The sequence below is a fragment of the Myotis nattereri genome, assembly GCF_964212035.1.
Source record: "Myotis nattereri genome assembly, chromosome: 11".
NCBI lineage: Eukaryota > Metazoa > Chordata > Mammalia > Chiroptera > Vespertilionidae > Myotis > Myotis nattereri.
In genome coordinates, this window is record NC_138086.1 from 60705301 (window position 1) to 60721608 (window position 16308).

The 16308-nt window shown below is 46.8% G+C and overlaps 1 protein-coding gene across 3 annotated transcripts; it reads right to left on the reverse strand.

The window, feature by feature from the left end:
- Nucleotides 1–6182: 6182 nt before the first annotated feature.
- On the reverse strand, nucleotides 6183–8869 carry CYCS (cytochrome c, somatic). 3 transcript variants are annotated; one of them, XM_081102198.1, is made up of 3 exons: nucleotides 8745–8869; nucleotides 7552–7728; nucleotides 6183–7191 (listed from the first exon to the last, which is right to left on the reverse strand). In XM_081102198.1, exons 2-3 carry the CDS (start codon nucleotides 7718–7720, stop codon nucleotides 7043–7045), a joined length of 318 nt encoding a protein of 105 aa, XP_080958324.1. In that variant the 5' UTR covers nucleotides 7721–7728; nucleotides 8745–8869; the 3' UTR covers nucleotides 6183–7042. The 3 variants fall into 3 exon arrangements, with proteins under 3 accessions (XP_080958324.1, XP_080958326.1, XP_080958325.1); XM_081102200.1 differs by having other exon boundaries at nucleotides 8727–8798; XM_081102199.1 differs by lacking the exon at nucleotides 8745–8869 and adding an exon at nucleotides 8579–8739.
- Between the last annotated feature and the right edge of the window lie 7439 nt (nucleotides 8870–16308).

A 16308-nucleotide genomic window follows, 5' to 3' on the forward strand; every position in this document is an offset into this window, starting at 1 on the left:
ATGTTGGGAGACCCTTATCCATCCAGGGCCGAGACCTCCATCCTGGGGCCAAAAACTCCATCGAGATGCCCAGACCTCCATTCGGGGCCCTGATCTCCATTCCAGGGCCCATAATTCCAAGCCAGGGCCTAGACCTCCATCCCGATGCCCAGAACTCCATCAGGAACCAGGCCTCAATTCCGGACACCAGAACTCCATGCCAGGGCTCAGACCTCCATCTAGGGACCAGACATCCATCCCAATCCCCAGAACTCCATTGGGGGCCCAAATATCCACAGAAGCACCAAGACTTCCATTCAAGATCTCAGACAGCCATCCAGTACCTATACCTACATCAGGGCACAGATACGCATGGCAGGACTCAGACCTACATCCAGAGTCCAGACTCCATTCTGAACCCAAACCTCCAAATGGGACCCAGACCTCCATCCGGGGCAAAGACCTCCCTCCTGTGCTCAGACCTCCCTCCCAGGACCTATACCTCCGTCAGGGACCCAGACCTCCATCCGGGTCCCTGACCTTCATGCCAGGGCCCAGACCTCCCTTGGGGGCCCAGACCTCGAACCCAGTATCCAGTCCCTTATCGGGGTCCAGACATCCACAGTAGTCCAGACCACCAATCCATGACCCAGAGGGCCAGCCCCTGACCCAGACCTCCATCCTGGGCCCAAGACCACCCTCTAGTGGCCAGACCTCCCTCCCAGGACCCAGACCACCTGGGCATCAGGCCTACATCCGGATCGCAGAACGTCAGACCAGGGCCCTGAGGGCAATCCTGGGGCCCTGCACTCAAACGCAGAATCGAGTCTTGTATCATGGGACGATATCTCCATCGGAAGTCTGACCACCATTCTGTAACCCATAGGTCCAGACCATGAGCCAGACCTCCCCATAGGGCCCTGACCTCCCTCCGGGGCCCGAACCACCCTCCCAGGACCCAGACCACCTCCGGGGCTCAGACCTCCAATCCGGGTCCCAAACCTTCTTGCTGGGGCCCAGAAATCGTCCCGAGGCCCAGACCTCGAACCCAGTTTTCAGTCCCTTATTGGGGTCCAGACATCTATAGCTGTACAGACCACCCTTCCATGACCTAGAGGTCCATCCCACGAATGAGACCTCCCTCCAGGGCACAGCCCTCCAGCCCAACCCCTGACCTCCATCCTAGGACCCAGAAGTCCATCCAGGGCTTAGACCTCCATCCAGGTCCCAGACCTTCATGCTAGGGCCCAGAAGTCCATCCCTGGGCCCAAAGCTCAAACCCAGAATCTAGTCCTGTATTGGGGGCCCAGACTTCCATCCATGGTCCAGACCTCCATTCCATGACCCAGAGGTTCAGCCCATGACCCAGACCTCCACCAGTGGCCCAGAAGTCCATCCTATGACTCATCCCTCTCTCCAAGACAAAGCCTTTTATCCTGGGCCCAGACCTCCATCCCAGGACCCAGATCTTCATGCCAGGGCCCAGAATTCCATCCCAGGACCCTGATCATGAACCCAGAATCCAGTCCTTTATCGGGTGCCCAGACCTCCAGCCGGGACTCAGACCTCCATCCCAGTATCCAGCCCTCCCTCAGGGGCTCAGACCTACATTCGGGTCCCAGACCTTCATGCCAGGGCCCAAAACTCCATCCCAGGACCCTGACCTCGAACCTAGTATCCAGTCCTGTATCGGGTGCCCAGATGTCCATCCTAGGACCCAGATCTCCATCTGGGGCTGAGACCTACATCTGGGAGTTTATTAATTGCTGCAATAACAGAAGCCAGAGTATCAGCAATTCCCTAATTCCCAAAGGCCAACACCAGAAGGCCAGATAATACCTGCATACACAGTGGATTACATTACATGAGGAACTCAGAACATAGGGAACCCAATCTTTTATATTGGGCCTAGGCCTGCCTGACCTTTGCCCCTTTGGGAGATATTATCTTTATTTTATTGGACAGTAAACCAACCTTCCCAGAGAGACACACTATCTCTTCCAAGGCTGTTCATTATACAAGCATCCTTGAAAAATCACCCAGACATGGGCCCATTTTCTAGAGCAGTACCGCTCTCTGTTCATAAGCTTACCGAGAACATGAGAGACCCCTGGAGAACAGTCCATGAAATTAATGACACACTAACAGAGGCAACACATTTTGGTTCAGGCAAATATTTTTTAGCAGCTTCCTCCCCTAAAGTATTTCAGGAGCCGATGAAGATCTCCTCCTTCTTTCTTGTTTCCTATTTTTACTTTGACAAATGTCTTGTCTATACAATCCAGGAGTGGGACAGAGTGGGACCCCGGATGGAGGTTTGGGCCCTGGGATGGAGGTCTGGGTCTGGGATAGAGGTTTGGGTCTGGAATGGAGGTCTGGGTCAGGGCCCTGGATGCAGGTGTGAGCCCTAGCATGGAGGTCTGGACCCCAGATGAGGACAAAAATTAGCTAATATTTGAGTGTTTACCGAGTATAGACAATGTGCCAAGTAAAGTCTATTGTTTAATTCTCAAAACGACACTAAGGGTAAATATACTTAATGTCAGTTTACAAATGAGGAAACTTAAGGCACAGAAGGGTTAATGTGCCTAAGATTCCATTAAGCAGTATTAGCAGAGGGTTCAGACCTTGAGCTACCTTCCTCCAACACTCACCAGAAAAAAGGATCAAGTTTTCAGCTGATAACATGGCCTGTCCCAACTCAGGGCAGGTGACTTAGAAAATTATCTATAGATATCCCCTATTATCCTCAAACTAAAAAGATTTGTCAATTCAGTGCAGATGTCCGATTTTGGTAGCGACAATTTCATTAAACTTAAATGGAATAAAAACTATGTAATTTGTAGAACGTACGCAGTTTATCTGTTTTGTTGGGAGTGCAGTTCCAAGGCAAAGTTCCTGCACAGAAAAGCAAGCAAGCATTCAGCTCTTCCACTTTCTAAGGGAGGTGAGGCAGAGGACAAGGGGGTTGGGATGGACATCAGATTGACCACACTGCAGCGTAACATCTGGAGCTGCTGTCTGATGCAACTGAACATTCTGAACCATATCTGAATGAAGAGCATTGTTGAAGGTAAGGGATGGTGAACAACCTTCCCTGTAGTCAGAAGTAGAGAATTCCTATCTGAAATGGGAGGCAAGGGCATGTGAGAAGGGAAGCTAGGGGTGAGAAAAGTTTGAAGAACACGATGAACTTCTACATTAACCTCTGGGAAGACTGGGGGAAGAATCTATAGATATAAAAGGCTAATATACTAAGTGTCCAACCATTCGGGTAATGTCATGTAGCAACACCCGGCTTCCTCTCCCTAGTGACTAGCCTCCTTGCAGTTCTTCAGCCCAGGAACAGAAACACTTTATAGCCAGGTGGAAACACTTTACACTTTAACCTAGTGTCTGTGAAGCATTTTCCCATGCCTCATCTTGTTTGATCTTCACAGAAGTCGTGGAGTAGGTAGACAGGAGACTCGGTGGAATCCTATTTTCTTTTCATTAGCTGGAAAACGAAGATTTAGAAAGCTTAGAAACTTGACCCGACTAAAAAGAATGGACCTTGAAAATGACTTCCGGTTTTCTCACTGCGCAGAATATAAACACTGCTGCAGTTAAATATTTTGCCCTTTGTTCTCCTTGCATGATCTACAATAATAATCTGCTTTGTGTTGATATTTACTGCTGTGTTGCTGACAATTAACTGAAAGTGAAGTTGGCGGTGCTTCACTGGGCTGGAAAGAGTTTAGCTAGATCAGAACGGTCTAATTAAGCAAGTTTATTCTATATCTATAAAAGGCTAAGTAGACTTGCACATGCACGACACACATAAAGCTCTCACTGGCGTCAATAGCACATGTGTGTTTCTGTCATTGTCGATCATGAATTTGGTTGACACTTCTATTATAAAGGGGGGAATAGTGATATGAATTCATGCACTGGGCCACTAGTAAATATATAAAAAGACAGACACAGGGTATCTGCTGGTTATATTAATGAGACTAAGAGACCGGGAGGGATATGAGGCTGTAATCAGATTTGTGGAGTGGCATTCTAATTTCAGAGGTAGGGAGGTTCTTGAAGCAATGACAAATCTAAATTGCAACCAACCACGGGAAAAGTGCTGAGAAGAGTTAAAATCAAATAAAATGTTTGAGGCTACAGTGGCACTAAGGATGGGTCATTCATTCACTTGTGTGCAGCTATTACCATTATAAGAAGAAAAAAAAGAGAGAGAATGCAGTATATAAGCTAGGTGCTGAAGTTGTAGTGTGTGATTAAGGTCCAGAAGTACAAACAGTAAAGGGCCCATAAGGATGTCATGAATCACCCCGCTGGTGTGGCTCAGGGGTTGAGCATCGACCTATGAACCAGAAGGTCACAGGTTCAATCCCGATGGGGGCACATGCCCCAGGTTGCGGGCTTGATACCCAGTGTGAGACTTGCAGGAGGCAGCCGATCAATGATTCTCTCTCATCACTGATGCTTCTATCCCTCTCTTTCTGAAATCAATAAAAATACATTAAAAAAAAAAAAAAGCCAAAACCAGTTTGGCTCAGTGGATAGAGCGTCAGCCTGTGGACTGAGAGGTCCCGGGTTCGATTCCGGTCAAGAGCATGTACTTGGGTTGCGGGCACATCCCCAGTGGGGGATGTGCAGGAGGCAGCTGATTGATGTTTCTCTCTCATCGATGTTTCTAACTCTATCTCTCTCCCTTCCTCTCTGTGAAAAATCAATAAAATATATTTAAAAAAAAAAAAGATGTCATGAATCTCACACAGGCAGTTCTGCATGAGAAGGGAAGAGTAATGACCTGGAAGATGCCAAGACCACAAAGCCTCCTGTGGACACTGTGGAAGAACAAGCAAGCTCCACCTGGGAGGGCTGCAGAGGTTCAGAAGCCTGGAGAGAGCCGTCTCTAGTAGGGAAAGACATGTGAGTTCTGTAAAGAGGAAAATAGAGATGACCCAGTTTACATGGAGTTTTAGAAGGCAGGGTCCATACATGTGATACTCCCAAAGTAATGCTCTTGTGTAAACTTTGGCTGTAACAACCTCCGAGCCTGTTAACACGTTAAGCGCCATGTCACTGGTGCCGCCAGCATTATCAGTGAAATTGAATATCGCGGGCTTAACGGAAAGGAAGACAAAACAGGTTTGGTGCTTAACGTGTTAACTTAGGTAAAAAATAGGGACAGCATAGCAGGTCCGCGAATAACATCATTTTGTTAGAAGAGATGCCATAGGAACTTCACTCGTTTATATCAAGTAATCTAGGGTAAAATTGGCTTTGTTATATGCCATTTAGCTAAAGTTGCAGAGCTTATCAACAAGACTTACTGTACTTATTCCATGAGGTAGTGAGGATAAATTGAGATGTGAATGTGCCTTACAACTATAAAGCAATTCAAGTTATGGGGCTCGAATTTGGGAAAATGCCATGCTGAATTATCTGGATTACCAACAGATGATTATAGCTATATGTACATGAAGATTTTATGCCAATGTATTTTTAGTCCACGTGTGAAAACTTAAACTCAGGATGGTAAAAAAAATTATAATCAAGGGTGTCGACTGTCCCAGAGAGCATCTGACACAGTTGAGAATAAAAAGAATATAGACATGGCAGGTCACTGCTAACTTGCTAACTATGAGAGCGGTAATTTTTTATGTGATTTTCAAGGAATATGACCTGGATATAAAATGAGTATTTCAGTGCTTACCAGTTAAGAGCTTTCACAGATGTCAATGAATGTTTAACAGCAATCTTATGAGGGAGATTACTTCTATTCTCCAGATGGCAAAAATGAGATGGTGCAAAGCTCTCCTGTAAACCAAGGGTTGAGAACCTTATTCTATAAAGTGCCAGTCTGTATATTAGGCATTGTGGGTCATACAGTCTGTAGCAACTACGCAGCTCCGATGTAGCATGAAAGCAGCCTATGAATGTGGCTGTGTTCCAGTAAAGTGGTTATTTACCAAAACAGGTCCCATGGGCTGTTTGCCAACCCCTACTCTGAATACGATCTAATTTCAAACCCAGCATCTTCTGCATTGTACCACAGATACAACCTAGTCCATGGTCATAGAGGACAGGAAATGTAATCTAGTAGTATGACTAGTAACACTGCTGCATCATTTAGGGCTATTGTACTTTTCAACCATTAAAGTTTGGGCGTCAGGCATTAAATCAAGCACATTAGCAAAATCATGATCTGTGACTTTGTTTTTAATTATCTTAAGCCTTGTGATGATGACATAATTTACAATTTTGTGTTGATCTATTCTCTACTTTAATCCTAGTGAGCTGGCAAAAGCACCATTACCAATCACACACACATATATAGTCAATGAATAGCTATTCAAGACAATCCTGAATTATAACTTAGTCTGACCTAAAGAATTCACAGTTTGCTCCTATATCTTGTCACGCTGAATTTTAAAAGCACCTGACCTTAAAGATCATCTATAAAATGTAGAAGTGTTAAATACTCTTTATTTGATATTATACAGAAACCACACTAAAATGCCTTTCATTCAGTAAAAGGCAACAGTTTAGATACAGGGAATTTTATTAAATTGGCATAGTTGGGACCAAAGAGATAAAATGATCACTGCCAGCTTATCTGCAGCCTTCCTTTTAACAGGCTAATGAACACAGCCTGAAACACAAGCTAGTCTTGCAGGTCTGAGAGACAGTGAAGGGGTTTCCTCAGAATTTAAACATATTAACACAACCAGTCATATAAATCTACATGTAAGCCAATCTCCTACAGGTTTTGAGACGGCACTTGCCACCTCTGTGAAAAGTTGAACACTAGGAATCAAGTCCCACCATATTGTTAGAAGGGAGGACAGTGACAGTGCTTGCTGAACCAAAATGATCATCAAAGCTCAAAAAGCTGACCCTGTTCATTTAACCACAAGCCAATCTTATTTAAATCAGGACTGCCCGAAAGAAATGCTCTATTAGCCATTCATGATCTGAATTCTGGTGTATGAGATCAATTTAAATATGGTACACATAAAAAAAGTCATGAGACATTTGTAATAAATAAGGCAGTGGCCAACTATTACTCGTTAGTAGCTTTTTTGAGATAAGCTATCAAGTCTGCCCGCTCTGCACTCTTCTTAATGCCAGCGAAGATCATTTTTGTTCCCGGGATGTACTTCTTGGGATTCTCCAAATACTCCATCAGGGTAGCCTCTCCCCAGGTGATACCTAAACAAGAAGAGATGTGCCGGTAAGTATTTCACACTCCTTTTATTTTTTTATTTCATTTTTTAAAAAATATACTTCTTTATTGATTTCAGAGGGAAAGGGAGAAGGAGAGAGAAGTAGAAACATCAATGATGAGAGAGAATCATTGATTGGCTGCCTCCTGCACTCCCCCCCACTGGGGATCGAGCCCGCAACCCAGGCATGTGCCCTTGGCGGGAATCGAACCCGGGACCCTTCTGTCCGCAGGCTGACGCTCTATCCACTGAGCCAAGCCAGCCAGGGCTCCCACTCCTTTTAAAGCGTCCACCACAGGTCACACCCATGGAACGTGCTTCAGTGATTCCACCGGCTCCCTCTTACCTTTGTTCTTGTTGGCATCCGTGTAAGAAAATCCAGGGGCCTGACCTGTCTTTCGCCCAAAGAGACCATGGAGATTTGGCCCGGTCTTGTGCTTGCCTCCCTTTTCCACAGTATGGCACTGGGCACACTTCTGAACAAAAATCTTCTTGCCCTTCTCAACATCACCCATTTTTAAATCTAAAAATAAAAGACTCAATTTATTAAGTCTTTCCTCCAAGTAAAAACATAGCGGGACCCAATCAACCCGCGATCGCCTAACTACCAATCCACTGCCAATCTATGACATCCACCTTCACTGAGGACATTTGCCATAGACGCTTTAATACCAAAATACTATTCGGAAGAACTTTCTTTAAAAAAAACACGCCTCTGCTTCAGCGAGGGAAAGTCAACGCCCGAGCAAGCGAAATGGGAACCTAATTCGAAAGTGTTTCAAAGGATGAGGTCAAGGTCACGAGTGGAGTTTGAAGGTGAGCACGGTAAGCCAAAATCGCAGAAATTCCGACTAAAAATGCCTATTTATCCAGACTACAAGTTAAAGCCACCCCTCGCACTGAAGAGGGGACGGAGTACATTAAGGAAAGGGGTGGAGGCCGCCTCGGCCCGCGCAGGTCACGCTAAACGGCCCGGCTGCGGGTGAAAGGTCAGCGGGGCGGCGAGGGCTCCGGGCTCCCCGGGGGCGACCACGAGGTCACCCATCCCGGCCGGTTTCAAGGAGACTGTGACGACGACTTCCTGAGATGCCACGGCGGGTTTGGGGGTGAAGAGGCAGGGGGTCGGAAAAAAATTACCCCTTCTCCGAGAAGCAGCCGCTTTCACTCTCCTTGAAGAAGAATGTGGAGCGCTGCGCATCTCCTCCCACTCCCGCCCTCACCCCGGAAAGCAAGCCCCTCCGCCCCGACAACCGGAGGGCCCCGTTCACTCGGCTCCGCTTCCAAGCCGCCTCCGGGGGTCTCAGGGCCCCCACCTAGTTGGCTGGGTCCCCCCGCCCCCATCTCAAGCCGTAGTCCACCGGGTTCAGACTGACCACAACTCGGGGTCCTAACTCTTGGCCCGGCCTGCCCGCGTGGGCTCCACCCGGAGATCCCAGGCGCAGGCCTCCAACCGCCCGCGCGCCCCCCACGCTGGTGCGCCCCCCAGGGGTCGGCCTCCACCCGCTGCCACCTGCTGCGTACTCCGTGCCCTGCGCTCACCGCTCGTTAGTCGCGCGCGACACGGAGATGCCCACTCGCGAGCCGGACGTCCCGCTCTCTAAGTCCAAGGACACGCCGGTCCGCGCCTAAGTACCGGTGTTGGTGCAACCGAACTCGCTCCACCCTTTTGCGGCCCGTCGTGCGGCCTGGCCTACCGGTACGCAGTGACGTTGCTGCATCTCATTGGCTCTAGCCGCCAGGCCCTGTGTCAGCGACCAGCGCGCGCATGCCTGCTAGCAGGGTAGGGTGTACCGCACTGGTGCCCTTCCTGTGGAAGCCTCACTGCCGGGCAGTTACGACAGTCCGCTAGACTTACGTCACGGAGGAGGTTTTGGGCGGGGCTGACATCACCGTCCGGCCTTTGTGTGCATGCGTGGCGCGTGCCGTTGGGGAGGGTGGCGTGGACCCCCGACGGGGATCGTGGGCGTTATCCTGCCAAGGTAACGGCTCTTGCGCTCGCTGACGTCCGGCCTAGGAGGACGGCGTTTTGCCTTCCGGGATAGAGACGTCTCCTGGCCACTTCCCTTCAGCTGGCGACCTTTACACGCACTTGGTCAGACTTTCACTTCTGGTGCCAGCGGCACCGGGAGAGCGAGCCTGGAGTCAGGCGTTAGGACGGTTGGACACGTGCACCTGACCTTTCTCCCTCCGCCCTGGGACTTTATAAGTCACCTTCCAGGGCGGGGACGGGCACTGCGGGCGCGCAGAGGCTGGATCGGAGCTCTGGCCCCTCACCTGCCCACACCAGTCTCTCTCCCTCGAGGAAGCAGCACTGTTACACGATGAGCACTTTCTTTGAAATCTAGGCCGATTGCACCACCTGCCACCTAGGTGAAGGTCAGGCTCCGGAAGCGAGTGTGGCTGCAGTCATACTAGAGCGCTGGCTTGATCGCCACAGCGTCCGGCTGTGCACTTTCCCTCCAACCAGCTCCCCTGCCCACGTGCTCAGGTGAATCCCTGGAAAGTTTCTTCTGGGCGCCTTTGTCTCTCAGATTCAGCCCCGAGCCCCAGCCGGTTTGGCGCAGTGGGTAGAGCGTCGGCCTGCGGACTGAAGGGTCCCGGGTTCGATTCTGGCCAAGGGCCCCTGCCTGGGTTGGAGGCTCCATCCCCAGTGGGGGGCGTGCAGGAGGCAGCTGATCAATGATTCTCTCTCATCATTGATGTTTCTCTCGCTCCCTCTGCCTCTCTAAAATCAATAAAAATATATTTTAGAAAATTCAGCCCCCGAGTTCTCATGGATTTTTCCTGTTCATAGTTACTGAATACGTATTACGTACGGAGAGGAAATCAGTGGGGACTTTTTCTCCCATAGAAATTGATAATTTGAGCCTCCTTTCTCCCGACCCCAAGTTAAGCAACAGTTGCTTGGAGGTTGAACTAAATTACCTCGGATCCCTTCCAAACCACTGGGCCCATGATTTATGTTCTAGGCCACCCAATTTCTTTTTAGGAAAATTATTAAATATTTTTATTGATTTTTTTTTCTTTTTAGAGAGGAAGGGAGAGGGAGAAACAGCCGTGTGAAAGAATGTCCATCAGCTGCCCCCTTGCTGGGGATTGAGCCCCTGGGCATGTGCCCCAACAGGGAATCGAACCAGCAACCCTTGGGTGCATGGGCTACCGCTCAGACACCCACCAGGGCTCTTTGTGGTTTTAATTTGCATTTCCCTGATGACGTTGAACATCTATTGTGCTTATGGGCCATCCCTACATGTTCTTTGGTGAAATGTATTTTTGTCCATTTTCTAATGGGATTATTATTTTACTGTTGAATGTTTAGAGTTAATGTATTCTAGAAATTAGTTCTTTGTTAGATATGTGGTTTGCAAAATATTTTCTCCCGGTAGATAGCATAGCTTTTCATCCTTTTACCAGGATCTATTTTGGCACAGCAAAAGTATTAAATTATGATGAAGACAAATGTATCCATTTTTCTCTTATGGAACACATTTTGGTGTCAAGTCTAAGAACTTATGCCTGAATGAAGCAAATCTAACAAGCATTCCCTCCATAAGGCACACCACACCGCAGACTTCTTGTGTTTGGCTATACTAGACAGCAATTCAGCACTACGCTTGGGGGCCATTTGAGACAGTGAAATCACCGATGAAAGACACAGAAAATATGGGGGGGAAAAAGTGGCAGGAAGTAGATCACAAAAAGGACACTTTGTTTACGATGTGAGAACTGAGAAAAAGGCAGCATGTGGCCATGTTGGGCCTCAGCTGGGAGCTCTCTGGGAGAGTTGATGTCAGTGTTCTGGTAGCCTGGTGGGTGGGGGAGGGGGCTGCCCCTCTAGACCGAGGAGTCAGTACTTTATAAGATCGTTGAGCTGGTTTTCTCTGCTTGTCTCTCTAGATCCATTTCCCACCCTTTTTTTGCCTTAGGACAAGGGTGTCTAAGGATGGTGTCCCCTGAGCCCCTTTGCTCTCGGCTTCTGGTTGGGTTTGCCAGCGGGAGGCACTGTAACACTGGGGGGTTGGGAGTGCTGACCTTGCTATAGCTCCTTCCTGGTACCCCACTCTTGAGGTTTCCATAACCCTACCCACATCTTCATAAATAGTCCCTGCCCGAAACTCCCCTCAGGGGAGGCCTTGGGGGCCTGTACTGCTGAGACCCTTACTGATAAAACTACTCATTTCCAATTTTCAGAATAGTACCCAGTCCTCAGCTATACCTGTGTTTTGCATGCCAGAAATCCTATTTTACCTTTCTTCAGAAAATAATCCTCAGGGCTTCTGCCAGGATGAGGGAGGGCAGTTACCTCGCACTGTGAAGGAAGTGGGGTGGATCTAGATAGCAACTGTGCCTTCTCCTTCACTCAACCTTCCTTGATTTAGCAACCTTCCACCCCACTCCACCCCTGCCTCATACACGCCTGGTACCGAGTTCCTGAGCCTTTTGAGGATTCTGATGTGTAAAGTAGGCCATTTTCTCCACTGCCAGGGTAGGCTCTAGTGTCTCTAGCTCAGTGATAGCCAGCCTATCGCATCTGACACGCGAACTCATTTTTTGGGTTGATTTTTCTTTGTTAAATGGCATTTAAATATATAAAATAAATATCAAAAATATAAATCTTTGTTTTACTGTAGTTGCAAATATCAAAAAATTTCTATATGTGACACGACACCAGAGTTAATTTAGGGTTTTTCAAAATGCTGACATGCCGAGCTCAAAAGGTTCTCCATCACTGCTCTAGCTAGTTAGGATCCATCGTTTTTATCCATCTCCTTTCCAAATGTTCCTGACATCTCAGCTCCTATTCCCCCTATTGACCTATGCTTTTACCTATACATATAAAAGCCTAAGCGACCATTATAACTGAACGACTGGAATGACCAGTTGCTATGACATGCATTGACCACCAGGGGCAGGCGCTCAATGCAGGAGCTGCCCCCTGGTGGTCAGTGTGCTTCCATAGGGAACCTCTCACCAGCCTGCCAACCTCCTGTGGTACCTCCCCCCTGCTGGCTGGCCTCCCCTCCCCGCATAGGCCCTGATTTGGGGGGTGGAGGGTGGCTGGCCAACCACCTGGGGTCCCTTCCCACAGCTGGCCAGCCAGGCTGAGGGACCCCACCTGTGCATGAATTCGTGCACTGGGCCTCTAGTATATAGGATAAAACAAAAACAAAATAAAAACAAAAAAGTTGAGGGAAAATCAAGATGGTGGCATAGGTAAACACCAGAAATTGCTGTCTCCCACAACAACTTCAAAAATTCCAACGAAAAGACAAAACGGACATCATCCAGAACTACAGGAAGGCTGGCTGAGTGGAAATTCTACAACTAGAAGGAAAGAGAAAAGCACACTGAGACTCAGAGGAGGTGGGGAAGTAAAGTGCAGAGGTACGGTGGCTTGAGCGCACGCGAAAAGGGGCTGGCACCTGAGGACGCGGCTGTCTTTCTGAATCGGGAGGGAGTCACAAGCTCCCGACTGCTCTGAACTCCGGTTCCGGGAAGTCTCTGGGGATCCAGGACTCATATGGGGAGAAACTAGACTGTCTGGCAGCAGGCAGAACTCTGAACTTGAGGGCGGCTTTCCCTCAGGGGTGCTTGCAGCAATTACCGGGACACTGAGATGCAGGGTCCCTTAGGGCAGGGCTGAGGATCAGCCATAGCTGTTTGCTTCACCCTGTTGATTCCCTGAGATCCCTCCCCACCCAGGCTGCGGCAGAGGCTTTTGCATATGAAAGGCCTGGCCCTTTGCAATCTGAAAATTACCTAACAAATTGCAGCTGGGCCAGACAGACCCAGAACTTCCAAGAGAAGGCCCAAGACCCCACAGCAGCTTGCATTGCTTCACAGCTGGGCCTCATCTGAGCACCTCCAAACCCCAAAAAAAGAAGGGGAATCTGCAGATCTCTTCGTAGCTCCTGCTGGGTAGCCTCAGGCAGAGGCTAAATTAGCACGTCCTTAAATCCAAGAGCCAGTGTACCCAGTGGCCAGAGTGGGACCATCCAGACTACAACTCCTCAGATCCATAAGGGACACACTCAGGGGGCAGACTCAGTGTGCACCAGAGCCCCACTGAAGCAAGTCTTGCCCCTAAGGCTGTCTTTAGCACAGAAGTTCTCCCACTGCAGACACAGATGATTCTCACAGCAACTGGCCTGGAGGTCAATTCCTCCCAGTAATACCTACAATAATCAAGGCTTAACTACAATAAGACCATGCACAAAGCCCATAAAGGGGTGCACCAAGAGTGTCCACCTCAGGTAACTGGGGAGGCTGAGCCACTGGGCCCTATAGGACACCTAGCACGCAAAGCCACTCTATCAACACAGGGAAGCATAAAAAATGCGGAGACAAAGAAACAGGTCACAAATGACATAAATGGAGGAAAGCAAACGACTGGATATAGAGTTCAAAACCACAGTTACAAGGTTTTTCAAGAATTTTCTGGAAACTGCCGATAAATATAGTGAGACCCTGGAGGATATGAAAAAAGACCAACTAGAAATTAAGCATACACTGACTGAAATAAAGAATAATATGCAGAGATCCAACAGCAGACAAGAGGATCCCAAGAATCAAGTCAAAGATTTGAAATACAAAGAAACAAAAAATACTCAACCGGAAAAGCAAAAAGAAAAATGAATCCAAAAATATGAAGATAGTGTAAGGAGCCTCTGGGACAACTTCAGGCGTACCAAGATCCGAATTATAGGGGTGCCAGAAGAAGGGAGAAGGCAAGATATTGAAAACCTATTTGAAGAAATAATGACAGAAAACTTCCCCTACCTGGTGAAAGAAATAGACTTACAAGTCCAGGAAGCACAGAGAACCCCAAACAAAAGGAATCCAAAGAGGACCACACCAAGACACATCATAATTAAAATGCCAAGAGCAAAAGACAAAGAGAGAATCTTAAAAGCAGCAAGAGAAAAAAAGTCAGTTACCTACAAGGGAGTACCTATACAACTGTCAGCTGATTTCTCAACAGAAACTATGCAGGCCAGAAGAGAGTGGCAAGAAATATTCAAAGTGATGAATACCAAGTACCTACAACCAAGATTACTTTATCCAGCAAGACTATCATTCAGAATTGAAGGTCAGATAAAGAGCTTCACAGATAAGAAAAACCAGCATTATATGAAATGCTGAAAGGTATTCTTTAAGAAGAGGAAGAAGAAAAAGGTAAAGAAAAAAATTATGAACAGCAAATACTTATCAACAAGTGAATCTAAAAATCAAGTGAATAAAAAATCTGATGAACAGAGTAAACTGGTGAATATAATAGAACCAGGGGCATGGAAAGGGAATGGACTGACAATTCTTGGAGGGAAAGGAGTGTGGGGGTGCAGGAAGAGACTGATAAAAATCGTACACCTATGGATGAGGACAGTGGGAGGGGTAAGGGCAGAGGGTGGGGTGGGAACTGGGTGGAGGAGAGCTATGGGGAGAAAAAAAGAGGAACAACTGTAATAATCTGAACAATAAAGATTTAATTAAAAAAAAAGAAATGAAAACTGTGGCTTAAAAGCCTATATAATAAAAGGCTAATATGCAAATAAAAAAAGTTTACTATAGTTTTCATGGACTTTTTAAAGTAAGTGAAATTATATGCATTGGTTCAATCTGTCTTAATCTGGAAACCTCCATAAATATTTTTTGAAACTATTTCATGAGCATGTGATGAGCATATTTGGAGTGTATTCTCTGTGGCCTAAATAAGATCCACTAGCTGTAACAGCCTGTAGTGGGGAGTAGGAGAGCTGAGGATGATGACTAGGACAGACTTCTGAATGAAGGCTGCACCACTGCTGCACAGATGGGTGGCGTGAATACCCATAGTCAGAGTGCAATTGTCTAGCCCTGCAACCCAGGGCAAGTGCATTCTAAACCCCCAATTCCTATACTGCAGAGTTGCCTCTTCCAAAGTTTGTTCTTTGGGATTCTAGTCCAATGATGTGCTTTATGATAAGAGGGTCAAATTAGTTTGAGAAATGTGTATACTCTATCCCCTTCACCTTGGGAATTCCCAGATATGTTATATATTATAGTCTATGGAGAATCCTATCGTAGTCACATGATTTATTTTGTTGCTCCCAGTTTTCTCCAATATTATTTTACCATGTAACTTTTTGCTTCCATAATATCTAATATAACTAGTACTACAGAAAAGACTTTGGAAAATATTCCATAATATTAGCCCAGAATAATTTTAAAGAGGGTGTAACCAAATGACATGTCGGTTATGAAGCAAAAACAAAAAAGGAATCTCAATCAATGCCTCCTAGAAATTCCTTATGAACTTTCCGTGATAAACTATCTAAAATAAACCTCTTGGCACATTAAATGAATTTTTCCTGCATCTGGGGTAGCTTAACTCCTGTGGACACCTTCCAAAAATGAGGTGATTTGGCTTAATATCAAGCCATTTGTTATGGTCTAAATGTTTGTTACCCTAAAATTCATATGTTGACATCCTAATTCCCAAATTTATTTATGAGGACGGGGCCTTGGGAGGTGATTAGGCATGAAGGCAGAGCCCTCATGAAGGGGATTAGTGCTCTTATAAAAGAGGCTCCAGAGAGACCCTCACCCCTTCTACCATGTGAGGATACAGTGAGAACCTCACCAGACACCAGATCTTTCATCACCATGACTTTGGTGGACTTTCCAGCCATCAGAACTGAGAAATAAGTTTGTTTATAAGCCACCTAGTATATGGTATTTTGTTATCTCGCAGGCCAAACGGACTAAGACACCATCCTTTCTTATCAGAATAAGAACTCACCAGTTATTCAATAAAGCCATTGCCAGATCTTCACAATAGAATCATTTCCCCCCCTGCATTCAAGAAATGGTTGTTTCTCTACCACATGTGTAAAGGAAAAGAAACATCTAGCGTAGAATGCGTGCATACAGAGCATTTTGGGTTTCATCTTTTCTACTGACATTTTGTTCATGTTTACATGTGAAAAGAACAGGGCCTGCATACTTACTTTATGAAGGAATGTAGTTCGCAGAGTTGTCTATCCCTCAATTGACAGGGCATTTGAGTTTTGTCTTTTGTATCTAATGTTATTTTGTACAAACATTAACATAAAGAGATAGTGTT